This window comes from Euprymna scolopes, chromosome 15, assembly GCF_053919585.1.
Source record: "Euprymna scolopes isolate OS-2025 chromosome 15, ASM5391958v1, whole genome shotgun sequence".
Taxonomy (NCBI): domain Eukaryota; kingdom Metazoa; phylum Mollusca; class Cephalopoda; order Sepiida; family Sepiolidae; genus Euprymna; species Euprymna scolopes.
The window spans coordinates 3,345,116-3,365,033 of NC_136496.1; the positions used below are offsets into that span (position 1 = coordinate 3,345,116).

Genomic DNA, 19,918 nt, shown 5'->3' on the forward strand with positions numbered 1-19,918 from the left:
TTGGCCAATGCAACCTGCAACCGTCTTTGGCGCATTTTTCTATCCAGAAAATCATTGTCCAACTCTGGCACCTTTACAGAATTTCAAACTGAACTCTTTATTTAATTCATGCGAGAGATTGTTCTCATTGTTAAAAGTGTTAACGCCCCCCCCCTTTTTTTTTACTCACGTTCACTCCTAACAAGACATATCACCACTTGGAGGTAAGGGCTACTATTTGGGACCATGCCTAGGACAAAAATATTAGCAAACTCAATATCCTTTTCAAGGAGAACAAATATATATTTTCCCTTATCCTATGTTTTAAAAACATTTAATTTCCTATGTTTATTGCATTTAGCAAACTAGGTATAAGCCATTATAATATTTGCTAATATATTCTCCTCTGAGGAGATGATAGACATCGAAAACCTATGGGTTAAGGAGATATACTTATTGAAATGTATTCCTTGGCTTTGCATATAATAAAAAATCTAGATTTTAAAACTTAACCATTTTACGTCATAGAATTCAAATTACTAATTTATGATATATATATATTTTCTTCTTCTGAAGATGAGGTATACCTTAAAAATTTAGACAACATAACACCACAATACCATTCTATTTTAACACATTATGTTGGTAAATAAATAATTAATATTTGAAAATTATTGAAATTTTTCAATATTTTTTTAAATTCTTTTTATGTTGTTTTTCTACCATATTGCATTGCGATAGTCTTTAAACACAACTCCTTGCACACTATGCACGATTTTTTATTTTTTATTTTTTTTAGAAAGGAGTCACCACTTATCAAGGCCCAGAGGCCACTCGAGGATAAGGGTTAAAGAGTGTACAGTAGTCAAAAGGACAATATCATAGTCGTTAGACGTGTAAATTTGGTAAATTGGATTACTTAAGGATAACGGCTTATCAAGAACTTGTTTACATTGGACTTGAAGACGGCCATATTGTAGTCAGTTGGAAAGAGACAAAAAATCATATTATAGTTTGCTTGGGATAAGGATTTTGCTATTGCAATCCTCACAAAATATCACAAACTCCCACAAAAAGAAATCTCCATAACCAAATATATTTTTAATGGATGTGTCAGTTATTATTATCTGAAATATATTTTTGAATTTTTTAGTTGAGGATTGCTATTGGAAATATATGACACATTCCTACAAGGGTTTGAGAAATAAACCTCCATAACCATATATATTCTTAAACTACATACCAAATCGATGCACCAGTGGAATTTTCATGAGTCTCATTGGTGGTTATTATTTGAAATATGTTTTTCATCCTTTAATGTTGATGGACACATCGTAAGGATGGATTTGCTTTTATGTCTCTTTCCAGTAAATTTTAATTTTTCAAAGAAAATTCTGTTGATAGATTTTTCTTTTTCTTTTTCTTTTTTTTTTTTTTTTTTTTAAATGAAAATCACTCCAGACACAATGCTTCAAGCAAAGTTTTGTTAGAGAATACCATTGGGTACAAGACAAGGTAAAAATATTGAAAAATTTCAATAATTTTCAATTAGAAAGTATTTGACTAAAATAATACCTCCACCAACTGATTGTACATATTTTTTTTCTTCTTTCTGAAGATGAGGTATACCTCGAAAATTTAGAGAATTTAACAACACAACACCATCCAGTCCTTGTATGTAAATAATTAATAATTGAAATCTGTCAATATTGTCTTATACCCAAGGTGTTTCTCTACAAGACTGCATTTTCAAAACCTTCAAACACAACTCCTTATACACAACACAATGTTTCAAGCAGACTACAACATCATCCCCATAATTTGATTTCCAGAAAATAATTTGTCCAGATCGAAATTATTTTCAAAATGGTTGCCATCTTAAAAGAAAGGGACATAAGTGTTTTTATTCATAAATTTACTTTCATTTGATTAAAACCAAAAAACATTTTAAATAAAAAAAAAATAAATAAATAATAAAATAAAAAAGCAAAACAAATTGCAAATAATATGCTACTAGGCAGCACTGGACCAGGACAGCTATTGTTTTTTTGTTTTATTTTTTGCAACCATCTTTACCATTTGTTGGCCAAAATGTAGAATTGATTCTAAAAATGTATTAATCTAATTATTTTTATTAGGGGTGTCAGGGAAGGGGCTGGGGGAGAAGGGTGCACCAATGACAGTGGTGGGGTAGAGGTCAGGATATAAGTAAGTAAAGGCCACTTGAAGGTGGGGTAGGGAAAGGGGCTAAATGATGAAAATCAGCCTAAGAGAGTCGCAAGAGAAGATCCATTAACGAATCCGTAATTATGGGATGGAAAATAATGAAAGGTCTGCGGCTGATAATTAACTCGGAAGTATTTTACGAACGATCATAATACGAGTTATGCAGAGAATGATTTGTGGATGTTGCGTCGGCACATTCTGGCAGCTTGTGTAAACCACCGAAATATGGTGAAATGCTTAGCCAATGAAAATCACTTGACCAGATGAAAATACAAACGTGCACGACTGTTAATAAACTGGAAGAAAATATTAGTTTTAATTGGGCAAAAATTTAAATCATTAAAAATGTGGAACCAACAGGGAGCTATTAGACAGCTATTTATTGGAACCCATGCGGAGGCAGAATTTTGGTAAGGATCCATTCGTTTCCATTCTGAAATATATCGCAGACACCTACCTGGTTGAGCAGCTTCCTTCCACTAACTTTAATCCTTTTCATCCCTTTTTGTTATAAGATCCTGCCCTACAGTCAACTGAAAATTTTAAAAAAATAGCCTAATACCTAACCTTAACAGAAAAAAAAATTTGCCATAAAATAATTTTTGTACTCTTCCTCAAAAAAAAAAAAAAACTTTAAAATAGTAACATTTTTTACAAAAAAATAAAATGGTTTTCATTTGATGCTACACATTTTTTTACAAGAAAAAAAAAATTTATCTATGAAACTTACTGGACATTAATTGTTTTTTAATTGTATTTCTATTTTATTCATTGCAATTACATTAAATGTTTTCTATCATGATGTTCTCCTTTTGTTTTCTAGCGTGTTAAAACTTAATCAGCACTCTGCATATTCTGGCAACTTATGTAAGCTGCTAGAATATGGCCAAAGGAACATCCACAAAGAAGCAGGTCAGTCTCTGCAAAAAATACCGATCATTTTAAAAACGTGAGAAGAGAAGTATTCTAAATAGTATTGAAGAGGTCCGTATTAATTCATGGAGGAAAACTTGTTAGGACTTTTTATATTTTTGTCTGGTAATTTTTTTTATCATTATACGCAAAAGTCAAAATTGGTTTGCAAATAAAAATTTATAAAAAATTAAAAAAATAATTTCGTTTAGAGAATATAAAAGAAGAAAAAAAAATTTTAAATAAAATTTTTAAAAAATCCCCAAATCCCAAGTTGTGAAAAAATTGAAAATTCCAAGATTTACAAATAAAATCGTTAAAATAAAAAAGAAAAGAACCCCGGTGCATCATGTTAACAGCAGCAGTAGCAGAATGTCCCCTAAATTGCCTAATTTTATGGCCAAGGACAAATATATATATATATATATATATATGTACACACACTGACCTACCCACCTAGGAACGGTAGGTAAGTTATGAAATGTCGAAAGGAGACGAGGCACAGAGGATAAATAGTTCACAACACCAGCAACTATTTTTTTTTTTTTTGTTCTTTCAATCTTCGATCCCCGCCTCCCTATTTCATGGAGTGGGGAAGGTGGCAATTATATCTTCACGGTATCCATATTTTGCCATCTCACAGACATATTCCAAGGGGAGCGGTAATCAAATGCCAAATTAAAAAAAGATCTGGCTTCTTTGATATCCCCAATGTTGTTTGAATAAAGTTTTTGGGTTACCCATGCAAGGGCATCTGGAATGCAACTTTTAAGTTGCCTTGCCCGACTTCCTCTCTGTCAACAGCTGCTCTCGTTCCAAGACGTCGGCACTCACATAATCATTGTCCCATTCCAGATCATTGGAATTTACTGGACTGACTTGCAGCATTTCCTGAGCGGCTAGCGCCACCAAATTTTCTTCTGTAGCTGAACGCGGCGCTTTTTGGGGCACAATACCTGAAACGAAAAAAGAGCAGCTCAAAACAAAGATAAAACAAAAAAAATTGGTTGAGAATTTATTAAAAAAAGAAAAAATTATTTAAACATTTGACAATGGAAAATATAGTTTGTTTTTTATTTTGTTGGAAATATTTTTGAAAGAAAAATTTATTTCAACTTTTTTTTTTTTTAATATATTTAGATTTTGTGTCTCATTTTAATGCATTTAGACATTTATTCTCTTGAAAATTTTTGGATGCAATGGAAAATGAAAAAACAGTAAAATTAGGTTTCAGAATATTTGAGATAAGGATTGATGATTCATACTATTTAGATTCTTTGGACTACCGTTCTCATCTTGAGTGTTATTTTCACAACATTTTGGTCAATGTAATGTTCAATCTTCTTCAAGTGTATCTTGTCAAATTCAAGAATTTTTTATTGAACTCGGGAATCTACACAGAATTTCAAACAAAACTCTTTATTCAATCTGATGGCGTAGAATGCTCTTGTTTTGTCAACTATGACAGGGTAGAAGTCCGCAGTAACTCTCAATTCCCTTTTCTGTAATGCATTATCCTATTCCTAAGCCAACATAAAAATAAAAGGAAGAAAATTTTATCTTATTTTACTTTTTTTTTTTTACTTAATTACTTATTTTCTTTTTCTCAATTATAAATTTAAAGGAAAAAACATTAAGTTATTAACTCCTTCCAACAAACCTGTTTGCAAATATAACTGCTTTCACTGCATGAAGTCTTACTCACCCCCTCCTCCAGTAACAATGAAATAGCAATGTCCCGTAATCATTTTGAGGAGTATAATTTCTCAGTAGATATATAACATTCATAAACTAACCCAGTAACAACACTAACCACCCTCGCAGGGTCGCAGAAATACCTGGATTTGGACCCAGGCGTGGGACAAACCTTCTCAGTACTAATGGACCCATAGATCTTCCCTGGTTATCCGTCTAGGAGAAGGAAAATTCTGAAGCTAAACCTAAGGGGAGGAAAGCTTTTTAGTCTTGGGTGACAACCTTCCTAGAGCTGGTGACTCAAACAAATTACCGGTCTGCAAACCTAAACTGCTTAAGGAGTAGATAGGCACAGTCTATCGCCTGGCTTTCATACTCCTTCTTTGTCTATTAGCCAGACATAGAGGTCGAACCATTGGGAGTCGACAGAAACATTCGGCGATCGATCTTGTTTCATGACTAGGGCAATGAACGCTGTTTTTCCCCACTCCCGACACATCCCATCCCTTAAACTGGGCACTTGGGAGAGCTTGAATACCGTAATGCCAGTGCAAGCAGATTGGGTTGACAATCATCTGATGGGTTGAGAGTACCGAATAGACAGTTCCAGGTTGCTGTTCCTGACTGGTAGTACAGGAACCCTAACTCTTTGGTAGCACTTAGAGCGGTTGCTCCATCAACAGTTGTATAATATCGGGATGTTTGTAGTGCCATGTCGCGCATAGAAAGGGACCTTGCACTCATCCCCAGTGGGCTATCCTGAGGCCACAACCCTAGTAGATGGAGGGACAGCTGATGGTCTGCCTGTGTTGCGTGTCTTGTATTCTGCATAAACACTTGCTCAGCACCCCTTACCTAAACTGAAACTCTTAAAAATAAAAATGACAGTACATTAAAAAATTACGCTAAAACCAGGCCAAAACTAAAACAAAACCAACTTGCCTTCTCCCTTGAGGCTCGCATTTACGAACATTCGTGGACTTAGAATTAATTTAAATGATGTTGAAGCATTTCTCTTAAACACCCCCGAATATCTTAGCACTAAGTGAGACTAACCTACACTCCTCCATCCCCTCTAACTACTTTAACATGCCTGGATACCTCCCACTCTGCCGTAAGGACTGACAGACATATGCATGGGCTTGGAGTCTACATTCGAAACACCCTCCCCTTGACTAGAGAAACTAAACTAGAATCCGACGATCAAGCCTTTATGTGCTTTAGACTTAACATACAACATAACATTAGCTACTTTTATTTTCTCTACCGCTCTCCCTCGACCCAGGACTGTACCCTAATAGACAAAGTCTCTGACAGTATAGATACAGCACTTCCCCTCGACACAAGCGCATGTATTTGGTGACTTCAATGTCCACCACAGCAACTGGCTTGAATTTTCTACTTACACAGATGCAGCTGGTACCACAACACATAACTTCTCTATATCTCATTCCCTATCACAAATGGTTACGTTTCCAACCAGTTCCCCAGACTAGCAAGAACATGCATCACTTCTAGATTCCTTTCTGACCACAGTTCCCAATGACTGTAACGAATGCCCACAGCCCTCTTGGAAACGCAGATCATGCAGTGGTAATGGTTGAAATCGCCCTAAACTCTAGAGCTAAAAGAAGAGCCGCTGCTCAAAACAACGAGATATTATAAAAAGGCTGACTTGGAAGCCATCAGGGACCTCATCGGGGACGCTCCATGGCAAAATATCTTTTCACTTCCTGCTGAACATTGCGCAAATGAGACCACTGAATGGTTCAAAGTGGCAATTGAAGCACATGTTCTCACACGCAAATTCTATAGCAAACCCCACTCTCCCCAATGGTTTGCTTCAACTTGTGCACCTGCCATAGCGCAAAGGCAGCATGCGTACCGCAAATTTAACCGACATAAGTCCAGTTCAAACAGACAGAAGTACACAGAAGCCAGAAATAACTAAGAAAGAAATAGCGACAGCTAAGAGAGAATTTACTGAAACCACCCAAAAACGCATCGAAGCACAGAAATTAGGAACCCGAGACTTCTGGAAAATCTACAGCAGTGTAGTAAATAATGGGCAATCAACAATTCCCCCACTATCCAACAATCATGAGGCTGTTTGCTCTGCAACTGAGAAGGCTAACATGCTTGCCCGACGGTTTGCCTCCAACTCCACACTGGACTGATAACCACTCCCTCCCTGACTTTCCTTTGCGGACAGACATCACACTAGACGATCTGAAAATCACCCCTGCTCAGGTGCATGCTATCATAAGAAAGCTTGACACTGCAAAAGCATTTGGACTTGATCTCATCCTGGCTATGCTATTAAAAAAGTGCTCCGCCGAAGTAGCTTCAGTTCTCTCCAAACTTTACAACAAATGCCTTAATGAATCTTGCTTTCCTGCCTGCTGGAAAACTGCTTCTATAGTGCCAGTTTTCAAGAATTCTGGTGAAAGAACTGACCCAGTAAATTATCGCCCCATTAGCCTCCTCCCACTTTTCACCAAAATATTTGAGACCATAATTAACCAAGTTCTAGTCCATCACCTTACAGATGCTAAACTTCTGACTGACAAACTATATGGATTTAGGCAAGCCCGTTCCACAGCAGACATCCTAACTGTAATCTCAGAACATATATACCAGTCACTGGACAAAGCAGGGGAGGGTAGAGCAGTAGCTTTAGATATATCTAAAGCTTTTGACAGGGTATGGCATAAGGGTTTTCTCAAGAAAATCAGATCATATGGCATCACTGATAGAATACTTAACATAATTAAATCCTTCTTAGATAAGAGAAAAATTCAGGTTGTCCTTGACGGTCGTACATCTAAACAATATGATATAAATGCGGGAGTGCCTCAGGGGTCTATCCTTGGACCTCTGTTATTCCTAATATTCATAAATGACCTCCCTGACAAAATTGTCTGTGAGATGGGTATATATGCTGATGACACCACGCTCTAGTATAACAGACAACAGGAAAACAAATGAACACATATCTAAAGAAATGGCAGAAACACTAGAGGATGACCTCCGATCCGCAGTGGAATGGGGACAAAAATGGATGGTCACCTTCAATACTGCCAAGACTAAACTCGTTTCCTTCAATAATTACAAGAAACCTTCTCTACCGCCAATAGCAATGGCCAATGACTTTTTATCTGAAAGTACATCTTTTAAACTCCTCGGCCTAATGTTCACAGGAAACAGGAGTTGGAACAATTACATTGAGAACATTGCCAGGACCGCTGCGAAGAAGGTGAGTTCTCTCTACCGTGCTAGAAAGCTATTAATACCTGAGAGTATCCTATATCTCTATAAGGCCACCATTCGCCCATGTATGGAGTATTGTTGTCATATTTGGGCTGATGCATCTGCTACTAGTCTCTCGCTCCTAGACAAGGTTCAAAAGAGAGTCACCAATCTGATAGGTCCTGAACTGTCAGCTAAACTTCAGCCTCTGTCACATCGACAAAATGTTGCATCCCTCTGCCTGTTCTACAAGTACTTTAACGGTGATTACTCTAACGAACTGCAAGCACTTGTGTCCATTACACGTAAATACTCCCGACAAACCCGACAAGCAGCTAAATCCCACCCCTTCACAGTAGAGATCCCTAGAGGCAAGAGAGCCTTCTACTCCAGTAGTTTCTTCCCCAGAATAGCTAGACTTTGGAATTCCCTTCCGGGTCCCTGCTTCTGACTGTACTGACATGCAGAAGTTCAAGTGTAATGTGAACCGACATCTTGCTCCCCAACTTCCTATACAGTACCCCTGATGCTTATGTCCCTGATACAAAGTGTGCAATGTGAAAATGCAATAAAAAAAAAAAAATAAAAAATTGTATTTTTAGGATCGTCCACACTGAAGGTTAAACTTTCAACCTCAAGAAAATGTAACATATAACATAATTTTAACCAAGTACATTATCCACTATGCCATGAGTTCTTGCATTTCGAAATTCTGTGTAGATTTTCTGAATTCAACAGAAAGATTCCCGAGTTCAACAAGATGCACCTGAAGTCGGTCGAAGGTTACATCAGTCGAAACATCGTGCAAATAACACTCAAGATGAGAACAGTAGTCGGAATAAACCAAATAATACGAAAACACTAAAATATTTTGTATAATTTGGTGGAGGAAAGTCAAAGTCATGATCGGTGGTTGTAGTATTGGAAAGCCCCCAGAAAGAGGAAAGTTCTCTTGTTCAGTTTGTGGAAAGCGAGTTGGGATGCTACTGAATTTGGTACACAAAAAACTATTGCTATCAAAAAATAATTACATGTAAATTTTAATTTACAGTTTTCATTTATGCGTCATATATATATATGTGTGTGTGTGTGTGTGTGTGTGTGTGTGTGTGTGTTAATTTTTAGAGCAAAACAAAATGAGAATAAATTTGTGAGAAAAAAAAAAAAAAAACAGTAAAAGACAAAGTGAAAAGCATAAAAACATATTTTGCACAAAACTTAAAAATAAAATTTTTTTTTGCAATAAAAATTTGAAATTTCAAAGAAAAATATGAACAAAAAATTAAAAAGATGAGAATGATCATGGAAGATGTTGAAACGATTCAGGTCTGTTTAAAAAAAATGTTTTAAAAATCAATAATTGAGGACGGCAATTTCCATTAAAATCTGAGGGCCATCAAATCATATGACAAAATAATTAATAAAATCAATAATTTTATTCTTTTTTTAGTTATCGTAATCAATAGTGGTTTGAGGCCATTTTTAATGAAATGTAAACGTTTTGGAAAGAAAATCTTTCATTTTTGGAAACTTATGTTTTATTATTTCAAACTCAGTGGAAAGAGTTCAATTCCTATCAAAGGTATTTTTATAGTAGAAACACAAAAAAACAAAACTCCTCAACCCACAGAAAACGAGCTGGAGATTTTTTTTAGCATAATACACAATAAATCAATGATTGAAAGAGCAACAACTTTCAGTGAAATCAGAGGAATTTCATTTTTTTAGTCAAACTTAAAACCAAGATTTCTATTATATTTTGTGGCTCTATGCTGTAGATAGAGACCCTAACCCTACGCAGAGAATAGAGATTGGTTAAACTAGTGCATTTTGCCGCAGTCTGGTGATGAACTGAGCTATACCCAGCACCTCAGCAAATTATGTGATAACAGTTCAGGGGTCAGCTCCGCAAACAGAACAACTGAATTCAGGTGTTAATTACATAATCAGGTGTTTGGAGGATTGGAACAGAGTTTGCAAGCAGTTTCTGGGAAGCTAAGAGACAACATGTGCCAACAATATATGAACCCTAAAACAGAATCTCATCGCGACTGTTGACCAAGTTTTAATTAGGTAAGAGTTAAGAAAGAATAATTGTAGCTTGTATTTTATAAGCATTCAAGATTCACACCTCCTACTGATGAGATGATCAACAAAGTGTTCCCACTTATTGAACAGTGATAAAACAAAGATCGTTGGATATTCACGATTAAAACTTGGACAAGTCAGGCCTAGACTATTTATACAAAATATGGTTATGAATTTTATTAATGATTACATGGCCACCTGCTTTATAGATTGTTTTGGCAGATAAAATTACCTTTCAGAGAAAATACCTAGAATATGTTATGGTTCAATGAGTGTGAAATTCAATATTGTAACAGATGGAATGCTGAAGTTTAGGAATAATCTGGAGATTGTTTTAATAACTGCAAAAATAAAAATGATCTGTGAGATTATGGTTCGGTGAGTGTGAAGCTCATTTAGGATCACACCTACTGATGAGACGATCACCAAAGTGTACTAGCATATCATTGTATTGTGATAAAACAAAGACTGTTGGGCATTTATGATTGAAACTTGCTGATCAAGTCAGGCATATATTGATATTTATTTGTATCAAATATGGTTGGATTGCAGAAAAAGAAATGTGAATTTTATTAATGATTGCATGAATAGTGGCATTTTGTGGAAATCACTCTGTACCTAGAAACAAACATTTGTATAATGCTATGAATTTGTCCGTTGACCCATGCAACTATGCGATCCAACTTTTAATCGAATCAAAAGTGTGTCAGCTTAAATACAAAGTTTTGCATTCTACAAACTCTTTGAATTCATCAAAAATACAAACGTCAACAAAAACCAAAAATTCAACAGAAGAATTTCCACCTGCTTGATTTCAACACGTTGTTTGGCCTTCTCTACTTTACGTACTCAACCACAAAGTTGTCTCAACAATGACTTTAAATATTTGCTTACCAACCTTCACCATGACACCTATGCCCCATCCATGCATCATTCTTCAACGAATACTGAAGTACTCCTTTCTTTTTTTTTCAATCCTTATGTTGAACGCTTCTTTCATTAAGGTTTTCACACATACTTGCCACGTTCACACACTGACCTCAAATATTTACCTGAAACTTGGTGGACAAGCCAGGCATAGACCGACATTGATTTATATCAAATATGGTTGGATTGCAGAAAGGGAATGTAAATTTAATAAACCATTCCAGTTGGCAGTTTTTTTTAAGGGGAGGGGCGACAAAAAAGATATTATCATGACTATGTGACACCCTCTTCCTTTGTAAGTAAAAAAAAAAAAGTTTATTCTCATCTAAAATGAATATTATAATCTCATAATTTAGTCCAAAGTAATCATATAACGTTTTTTTTTTTTTTATTTTATAAATATGGATTCTAGAGGTCAAGTTTTCAGTGGGTTATTACCTTAGGCAGAAAATATTAATAGAGTTCAAATAAAAAGTAGAGTTCGAGGAAATCGGTTATGAAGGAGAGTTTTGTAAAATATTTCGTAAAAATTGAATGGAAGTCAACAAATTTAGCAAAATCTTTTTTTGAATTAAAAAAAAAAAAAAAAAAAAATGGAAAATGAAAATATTATTGACTCATATGACTGAAATTCTTTCTCTGATAAAATTTTGTAAAGATAAAAAGAATCCCCACCGGTCACATGATGCAGGTCAGTCCGACCTATAAAAAAAACAGAAAATTAGGAAGTAAATTGAGTCGATCACTTGTTACTTAATGTTCAGTTAAAAATGAAGAAAATCTGTAAACCTCAAATCAGAAATCGAAAAAAATCAGAATTTTTTTAAATATTGGAATTGGATAAATTTTAGCTTAAATTTCTGATTTCAACAACAATTCTTTAAATTTTTTTTAGTTTTTATTTAGAATTTAACCTAATTAAAAAAATACAAAAAATCTTTACGATGTATGCACTTATGGAATGAAGATGTCATATTCCAAAAGTCATACAAATTGATCAGTTAGTTTATTTAGTGTAGTTTAGTTTTTTTATTTAGTGTAGTTTAATTAAGAAAACATTTTTAAGTAAGCAAAAGGGGACTGTCTCGCATCGCCATATAGGGGGGAAAAAACAAAGGCAGACAATAACTCAAACTTACGAGATCAACCTTGTAATGCTAACGATTTTACATAACTTTAAATCGTTTAAAAATTATTTTCTTTATAAAAATAAAACTACCTGATCAATTATATGATTTTTGGAATATGGCCTTTTCATTCTGTGATGGGGATGTACACCATAAAAAAATTTTTCTGTATTTTTTTTTTTTTTTTTTTGCATTAGATTGAACGCTAAATAAATGTTTTTTTTTGTTTAAAACGTAATTTTCTACTGCTGGTCCTATAATGATAAAATATTTATCATTTTTAAATTACTATTAGATGAAAAAAATGTCAAAAAAAAAAAAAAAAAAAAAATGTGTCATCCAAGAACAAAAAAAGTTGGCTGGTGATGACAAACGTCTGCTATTAATAAACATAAGTTATTCAACGTGCCAATATACAAGTTTCACAAATGGTCAATGCATTATTTGAACAGTAAAAGCTTTTTTCTCGCAGTTATTACAACACAATCTTAAAGCCTGAAGGGATCGCACAGAATAGCATAAAATGAAGTTAAAAAAAAAATTAAAAAGAAAAAGAAAAAAGTAAAAAAAAAAAGTAAAAAAAAGTAAAAAAAAAAGTAAAAAAAAAAAGCAGCCAATAAAACGTGTGGCATGAGGAAGCGTTCTAGAATTTTGATTTTCATTTTTTGAACAATTTGCAAGATTGTAATTATTATGGTGCCCAACTTACAGTTAATAGCTAGAAGTGACAACTCTAGGACATTACGTCATTATATCGAAGAAAAAAAACAAACAAAAAAAAACTAATGGGTATATAAATCAGTATTGTTACTGTATGTGCAAGTAAAAAAGAAAAAAAAAAGTTGATCCTTATTCAATCCCATATAACGCCGAGTCTCCTTGCTAGTTTGTGATAAAAAATAAAATTCTAAATTTCAAATGAAAAAAAAAAAAATCAGTTTGATTTTCTTATGTGTGACCTCAAATACACAAAGAACTGATTCTCATCATTCACTTCTTCTGAACTTCTTAGCTAGAAGTGACAAGTCTCGGACGTTATGTCTTTTTATTGAACAAACTAATGTGTACAAAAATCATTATTGCATGTGTGAGTAAAAAAAAAAAAAATCAGTTTTAGATGTGGTGATCACCTTACAGATAACAATGAACTCTTCCGTTTACTAAAAAACTCATGAGAATATGCATCTCAGCGTTGACATAAGTTACGCACGAATGAAGTATAATTACACTATTTGTTGCATTTGTTTTTCTTTGTTTCCATTAAATACCAACTTGTGTTTCTCTTCCAGATCCTCCTTACTAATCCCCAACAATAATGCATCTTTGTTTGTTTTGTTTTTTTTTGACTCATTTTTTTATGACATCAGCCAATCTTTAATTCTAGGGTGTGTGACTTCTTTTTGTATTCATTTTCTAGTTTGACAAGGTTTTCAAATAATAGTTCCATACTGGTTTTTATTTTGCATACCTCCCCCCCCCAAAAAAAAAACAATAAATCGCAAGTGGTTTCAAGGTTAAGTATCTATTAATGTAACTGACAATCTATATATCTATAAAAGTGAAAATGTGTGTGTGTGTACATTTCCCTACACAATAACTCTGTCAATTTTCAGTCTGCAGACTCGAAATTTGATATACAGGCTACTGAGATTTGGGAAAATCTTTATCCTCCGTTTTCGGCCTGAAATTTGGCTGTTAAGGGGTCAAAGTGCAACGATTTGATTTTTGAGAACTCTACCAAACTCCTCTGCCAATTTTGGGTATAAACATTTGGAATTTTAGATATAGGTTCCTTGGATATGGATCCAACTTAATAACTTGATTTGAGCCTAAAACAATAAATGTTAAGGGGTCATAATAGGGGTTAACGTTAAAAAAAATTTGACCTCTGCAGTCTCTACAAAATTACTCAGGCAATTTCTGGTCTAAACATTTGAAATTTTACAAAAAGGGTATTCAGAGATAGGGCAAGCTTTTTAATCGGTTTAGGTTGAAAATTTGAGCTACCAATATATAAATGTATACATGTATGTTTGCATGTCTGCCTAAAACTTTTGACAGAGGCAACGGATTTTCACAAGATCAATACTGTTTTGAAGCTCGACCCTTCGGACGACAAATATCGCAAAATTGGCTAAAAACATTAATTTCTTCACCCTCAACTCGGCACTTTTCTACAGGGAGAGGTCGCTTTTTTCACCGATATTTTGGAAAGTCATCCCCTCTTTTCGATTATCTAGTCTTATTAAACTTACGTCACTTCTAGTTTGTCGGTGATCGTAACAGCAAAGACGTCACATTTTTTTTCCGTTCTTTTCCTCTTTCGCTGTACAGGTTCGAGCCCGTCTTCCTAATACCACTTTTTTTTTTCTTTTTTGCTCAACACACACTTCCAAACACCCAGTAGGCTTACTATGTACCTACCCAACACAAACAAATAAATAATGTTCCCCATTCTCAGTTTATTTTATAGTGATTGCATGGAAAAAAAAAAAAAAAAAAAAAAAAATGGCAATTGGTTCCAAAGTTAAGTATTTATTAATGTAACTGACAATAATAAAAGAAAAAAAAAACTAATTATTACATTGGTGTTACTACCACATCATTTTCGTGTAGGCTTACCATGCATCTATCAAAAACATATACAAAAAATGTTTTGCATTCACAACTTTACTAACATGATCACATTGAAAGAATGGATGGAAGTTATTGGGTTAAAACATGTAGAACAGTTGAAGTAGCAGGGTCGGTTAGCATAGGAGGCTTTTTTTTTTTTTACTCACGTTTACCCCTAACAAGGCATATCACTACTTGGATGTAAGGGGATGCTATTTGGAACCATGCCAAGGAAATATAGCAAGATGTTGGTTTATGTTACATTTAAACTTCTGCATATCAGTACAGTCAGGGAAGCAGATAGCAGGACGGGGATTCCAAAGTCTAGCTGTTTGAGGGGAAAAAAAACTTTTAGAGTAGAAAGCTTTCTGGCATTTAGGAACCTCAACAGTGAAGGGGTGAAATTTTGTTGCTAAACGGCTGGTGTGAGGCCAAGGAAAATATTGGAGGAAGTGATAAGGTTGAATTTGAGAAGAGGGAATTATCTAAATAATACAAATTATCACACTGCTCCAAATGCTTAATAGACCTTTTCCGTGATAGACTGTCATATTTGCTCTGCTCGATGATAACACTCAAAACTTCCCTGAACTTACAACTCAACCCCTAACTCTTACCACTAGCACTAAATCGTCTCAGCTTTTCAATGATGTCATCAAGGTCATAAAACTTCTGAACAATCTCAATAGTTTTGTCATTCAAATATATGAGGTGCTTTCAATAAGTTTTCAGATTTATTTTTGTATGAGCGTTTAAAATTGTCGTAGACACTTGAAAATTCAGTATGTTAATGCCATACATCTTATGAGATGACTCACCAATTTTTATGATTTCAGGTTCAAATGAACAACTACAGCAGGAATTGGAATACACTCTACTAAAGCCCGATTGTCACAGCTGGTGAATTTCAAAAATGCAATCTGAACACGAGGATACTTTAGAAGAATGATATGCAATAAAATTTGGTTTTTAACTTGAAAAAAAATGCCACAGAAACGTATGGAATGCTTCAGACTGCTTTTGGACCATCCTGCATGAATCAAGCATCAGTTTTGGAGTCGTGTAAGAGATTCAAGGAAGGCAGGGAGTCCGTGAGGGATGATGAGAGGCTTGGGAGAAGTAAGGAAGTCAGAACACCAGAGTTGATTGACCAAAGAATTTCATGGATAAGGATTGTCATGTTTCTATAGAGACAGTGTACAGTTTGATGTCAGTGTGGGAACTGTATGCACAATTATTCGCGAGGAACTGAAGATTTGCATGAAGTTGTCCCAAGGAAACTCAAAGATCAGAAAGAAAGATGTTGTCATAGCCAAGATGGGCATCAAGACAGTTCCTCACCCTCCCTATTGTTCAAACCTTGCTCCCTGTGACTTGATTATTCGCTAAGCTCAAAACCTTAGAGCCTGCAGTTATGAGACAATAGAGGAGATGAAAGAGGTTGTGATGAGGGTCATTGACACGTTCACACACACGACGTCCATGGGGTCTTCCAGAAGTTATTGAAACAGTACAAGTGCATTGCAGCCAGAGGAGATTATTTCGAAGGGGACTAGAATTTCACGTGTGTACTATCAATAAAAATATATGAAAAAAGTCTGGAAACTTATTGAAGGCACCTTATACTTTCTTCACATCCGAGTTTTCATTTATCTTAAATGTCTTGCACACAAATTACTTCTCATCTACCAAGCCATCTGCAGTTCAAATGCATTTCTTGTATACCGAATGCTTAGAAGTACCACTGAAAATTGAGTTATATTCAGCGCTTTTTCCATAAACTGAACACTGGGAAATTTCATCTTCCTGGAGGCTTTCCAATATCACAACTACGATCATCATTTTGTTGTTGGTAACAAAAATAGGTGTGTGCCAGAAGGAGGAAGAAATGATGAAGTAATTCATGTTCGGATGAGGAGGATATTCTAAGCAAAGGTGTGAACCCATCTCCCTTTTCTTCAACTATAGTGTAGTATCTGTTCTGCATTTAGTCTATCTACGTTTACATAGGAAAGAAACAATCGGTTTAAGCGTCCTTGGCCTTAGTGTACTTTCATAGTACACGTTGAGGTTTCAACCTCGACAATCGATCCAACAAGCCATTTCAGTGGCATTTTTGCTGTCAGATTGATGCTAAATGTTCAGTGTAGTCCTAAGAGGTCCACCCTCTCATATTTTGCTGCCCGGCTTTTAGGAGGAGCAAGTTTATCACTTGTTACCGGAGATACCTTCATCAGGGAATGCTGACGGGGCTATTCAGGCACATTTTTTGCAGGTCCGAAGTCTTCCTTCTTTTGGAGTACAGACTCATTTTCCCACCTTGTGTCACATCCTCTCATGGTAGGAGAGAGGTAAATATCAGCTAGGAGCAAAATGTATTATCTGTTCTGCAATTAGTTTTTTCTATCCTCAGTTAATAAAGGAAAATACAGAGACAATTTTATTTTTGTTTTAATCCAGTGTGTCCTTTTCCAAGAGCTGGATTTTCCCCATATCATAATGTTTTGCTGTCATTGTAGGGGAATAATGAAACAACACTGGTTACTTCCCCTTAAGAGAGAGACCAAAGCAGCAGAGGTGAAAGCACATTTTCTCCATGATGGAGGGGGGGGTAGTCCCTAATCCTACCTTATATGGTAGCGAACACTTATTCCCCAGGCTGAGCACAAATCCTGCGTTGATAAAATATATCAGGGGATAGATAGAGTTTTTCAAGTGAAGACAATGCATCTAGTTTTTTAGAATTGTCAAGGGAGTTAACTCCAACTTTTTAATCAAGTTAAATGAAACGCATTTCAAACACTTCAAAATGGCGACATTCAAGGACTAGGAATAATATTTTATTGAATAACATTGAAACTAATTGATCATTTTTTTTTCCCTAATTTTTAGTGTCAGTTCACATGTTTTATATAAAGAATAGCCCTTAATCCTACTGTATCAGAAGTCTTTGTTTAATGCAAAGCAACAAAGCATTTTGGTTAAAACGTCAAGCAGAGGTTCGCTAGTCACAAGTAGAGTTGAGTAGAGTTCGTTGTTCACAACACGAGATATGCATATACCACACGAGACTGCTAGAGATCTACGTGTGACCGGATTCTTTAAAAGACAACAGCCGCCATCTTGGGCACCTTTTTTTTTTGTCTTTCAGCCTGATGCCGAGATAGATCCTCGCCCGTTTCTGAGGTAGGTCCTCTCTACATCTATCACACCTACCTTCTACGGCAGAGTCAATCCATGAAAGTAAGAAAATCATCCTACCTTATATGGTAGCAAACACTTATTCTGCTGAGTACAAACCCAGCGTTGGCAGGATATATCCATCCTATCAATGATGGAGACACCACCTAGTGGATGATTTTATAAACATTTGTAACATCTTGAATTTGTTCTGTTATGTAAAGTTACTGTACTCATTTATGTTTGTCAATATGGCAATAAATTTATATAATGTACCTATATTTTGTCAGTTCATATATTTGCATAAATAATTGTTACACAAATCTTGCATGCGCCTAATCATAACAACAATTTGCTTACTACATTCAATGTTACTTCTTATGTAACGGATGTTTTGCAGAAACGTCTTTTCACTAACAGATAAACAAGTTTTGTAAAAAAAAAAAAGCAAAAAAAAACATGCACACTTGTGAGAATTCTATCTAGATATGCATTAGTATTTGATTCTATGTAGCCTTTTTTTTTGTTAAATGCTTGTGTGTGTTAAACGATTTTAATATAATTTATTATACTCAGAGTATTTTTCATGGGAGGAGATATTTCCAAATATTTTGGAAACAAAATTAAATAGCTGCGTATATATTACCAGGGAGTCTGTTTATCAAGGCTGAAGAGCCATTCAGGGATAAGGGTCAATAAGTGCCAGCTAGACTGCGAGACAACATGATGATCAGTAATGGTGGAATTTGAGTAGAGTTGATTAAGAGGACAGCTCAGTAAGAACTTATTTACATTAGATTTGAACACGACCATGTTATAGTCAGCTGGGAAGCAGCCCTGTGATATTGTGTAACACAGACAGGTAGTTCTAGGAAAGAAACTTCACTCATGGAATTTTTATTTAGTTTTAGGCACTGGTAAGGGAAGTTATTGAAAATTATTGTAGCTAGACGAATATTTGTTGCCAATTATTTGCAGGGGCGGGGCATAGAATGAAGCTCAGTCGAGCACTTGCCATGAAAATAGTGATAGAGCAGAGATAGACTTACAACCTCTTCTGTGAGAAAGAGGTTGCAAGAAGGGGAAAGGACACTAGATTTCAAAGATTGTTTTTTATTCTGTCAAGGCAGGAAAGGCTACCAAAAGTGGCGGCAGTATTTCATCTAGGGATACATTTGATTTTTATACTGATCGAGGATTGCGTACTTCCTGGAGTGATTGCGTACGATCCGACCATTTTTCCAGGGATTTTGGAAACAGATCTGATGTAGGTCTTCCTTTTCAGGTCAAGGGTGAAGGTTAGTCACATGCAGGAATGACACAAGGAGACGTTTGCAGAGTTTATTCATGGTTTTATTGGAGAGAATAAACTTAAGGAGAGACTAATAAGTAATCATTATTTCTTTAACTTACCAACTTAACAAATGATCGACGCTCGCAATAGAACATTTGTAAAAACTATAAAAAATATTCAATAAAAGTTTAAATCCCATTAATGACTAATTTTGTCATCACTTTTGTCAACAATTTCAAATGCATAAAAAAAAAAAAAAGGAAATATGTTTTACGAAAAAAAGAAAACAAAAAAAATCCGAAATGCTGAACAAACATGGCAAAATGTTTCTAATATTGCAAAAGCGCTGGAGTGCATAGTGGAATCTAAGTGGCAAGTCTACAGGGTGAAGGTTAGGAAGCAAAAGATGATCAGTTCCGCGAGATGACCAACCTGCTTCGTGATCCCACTCGAGGTCTAAGGATGACGCCTCGGTGTGCGAGCGATCCCTTGTGTGGGTTGTACTGCTGCTCGTACTCTGGCCATCGGCAGAGGCTGCGATCGACGGCAAAGGAAGGAAGAAAAACGTTTTTAAAAAAAAAAAAAAAAAGACATATCGGCGAGAATATGAAAGTTAATATAAACA

General features: G+C 35.1%; 1 protein-coding gene across 4 annotated transcripts in view; it reads right to left on the minus strand.

The window, feature by feature from the left end:
- Window positions 1–3,652: 3,652 nt before the first annotated feature.
- LOC145293695 (AP-1 complex-associated regulatory protein-like) overlaps window positions 3,653–19,918 on the minus strand; it is a 296,359-nt gene continuing 280,093 nt past the window's right edge. For 2 of the 4 annotated variants that reach the window (XM_080140106.1, XM_080140105.1), the window contains exons 8-9: window positions 19,726–19,827; window positions 3,653–4,073 (exon numbers count right to left, since the gene is read on the minus strand). In XM_080140106.1, the coding sequence (XP_079996232.1) occupies window positions 3,886–4,073; window positions 19,726–19,827 (290 nt within the window). In that variant the 3' untranslated portion in view covers window positions 3,653–3,885. Of the gene's footprint in view, window positions 4,074–19,412; window positions 19,828–19,918 lie in introns of all 4 variants that reach the window. The other 2 variants (XR_013869748.1, XM_080140108.1) reach the window with 2 other exon arrangements.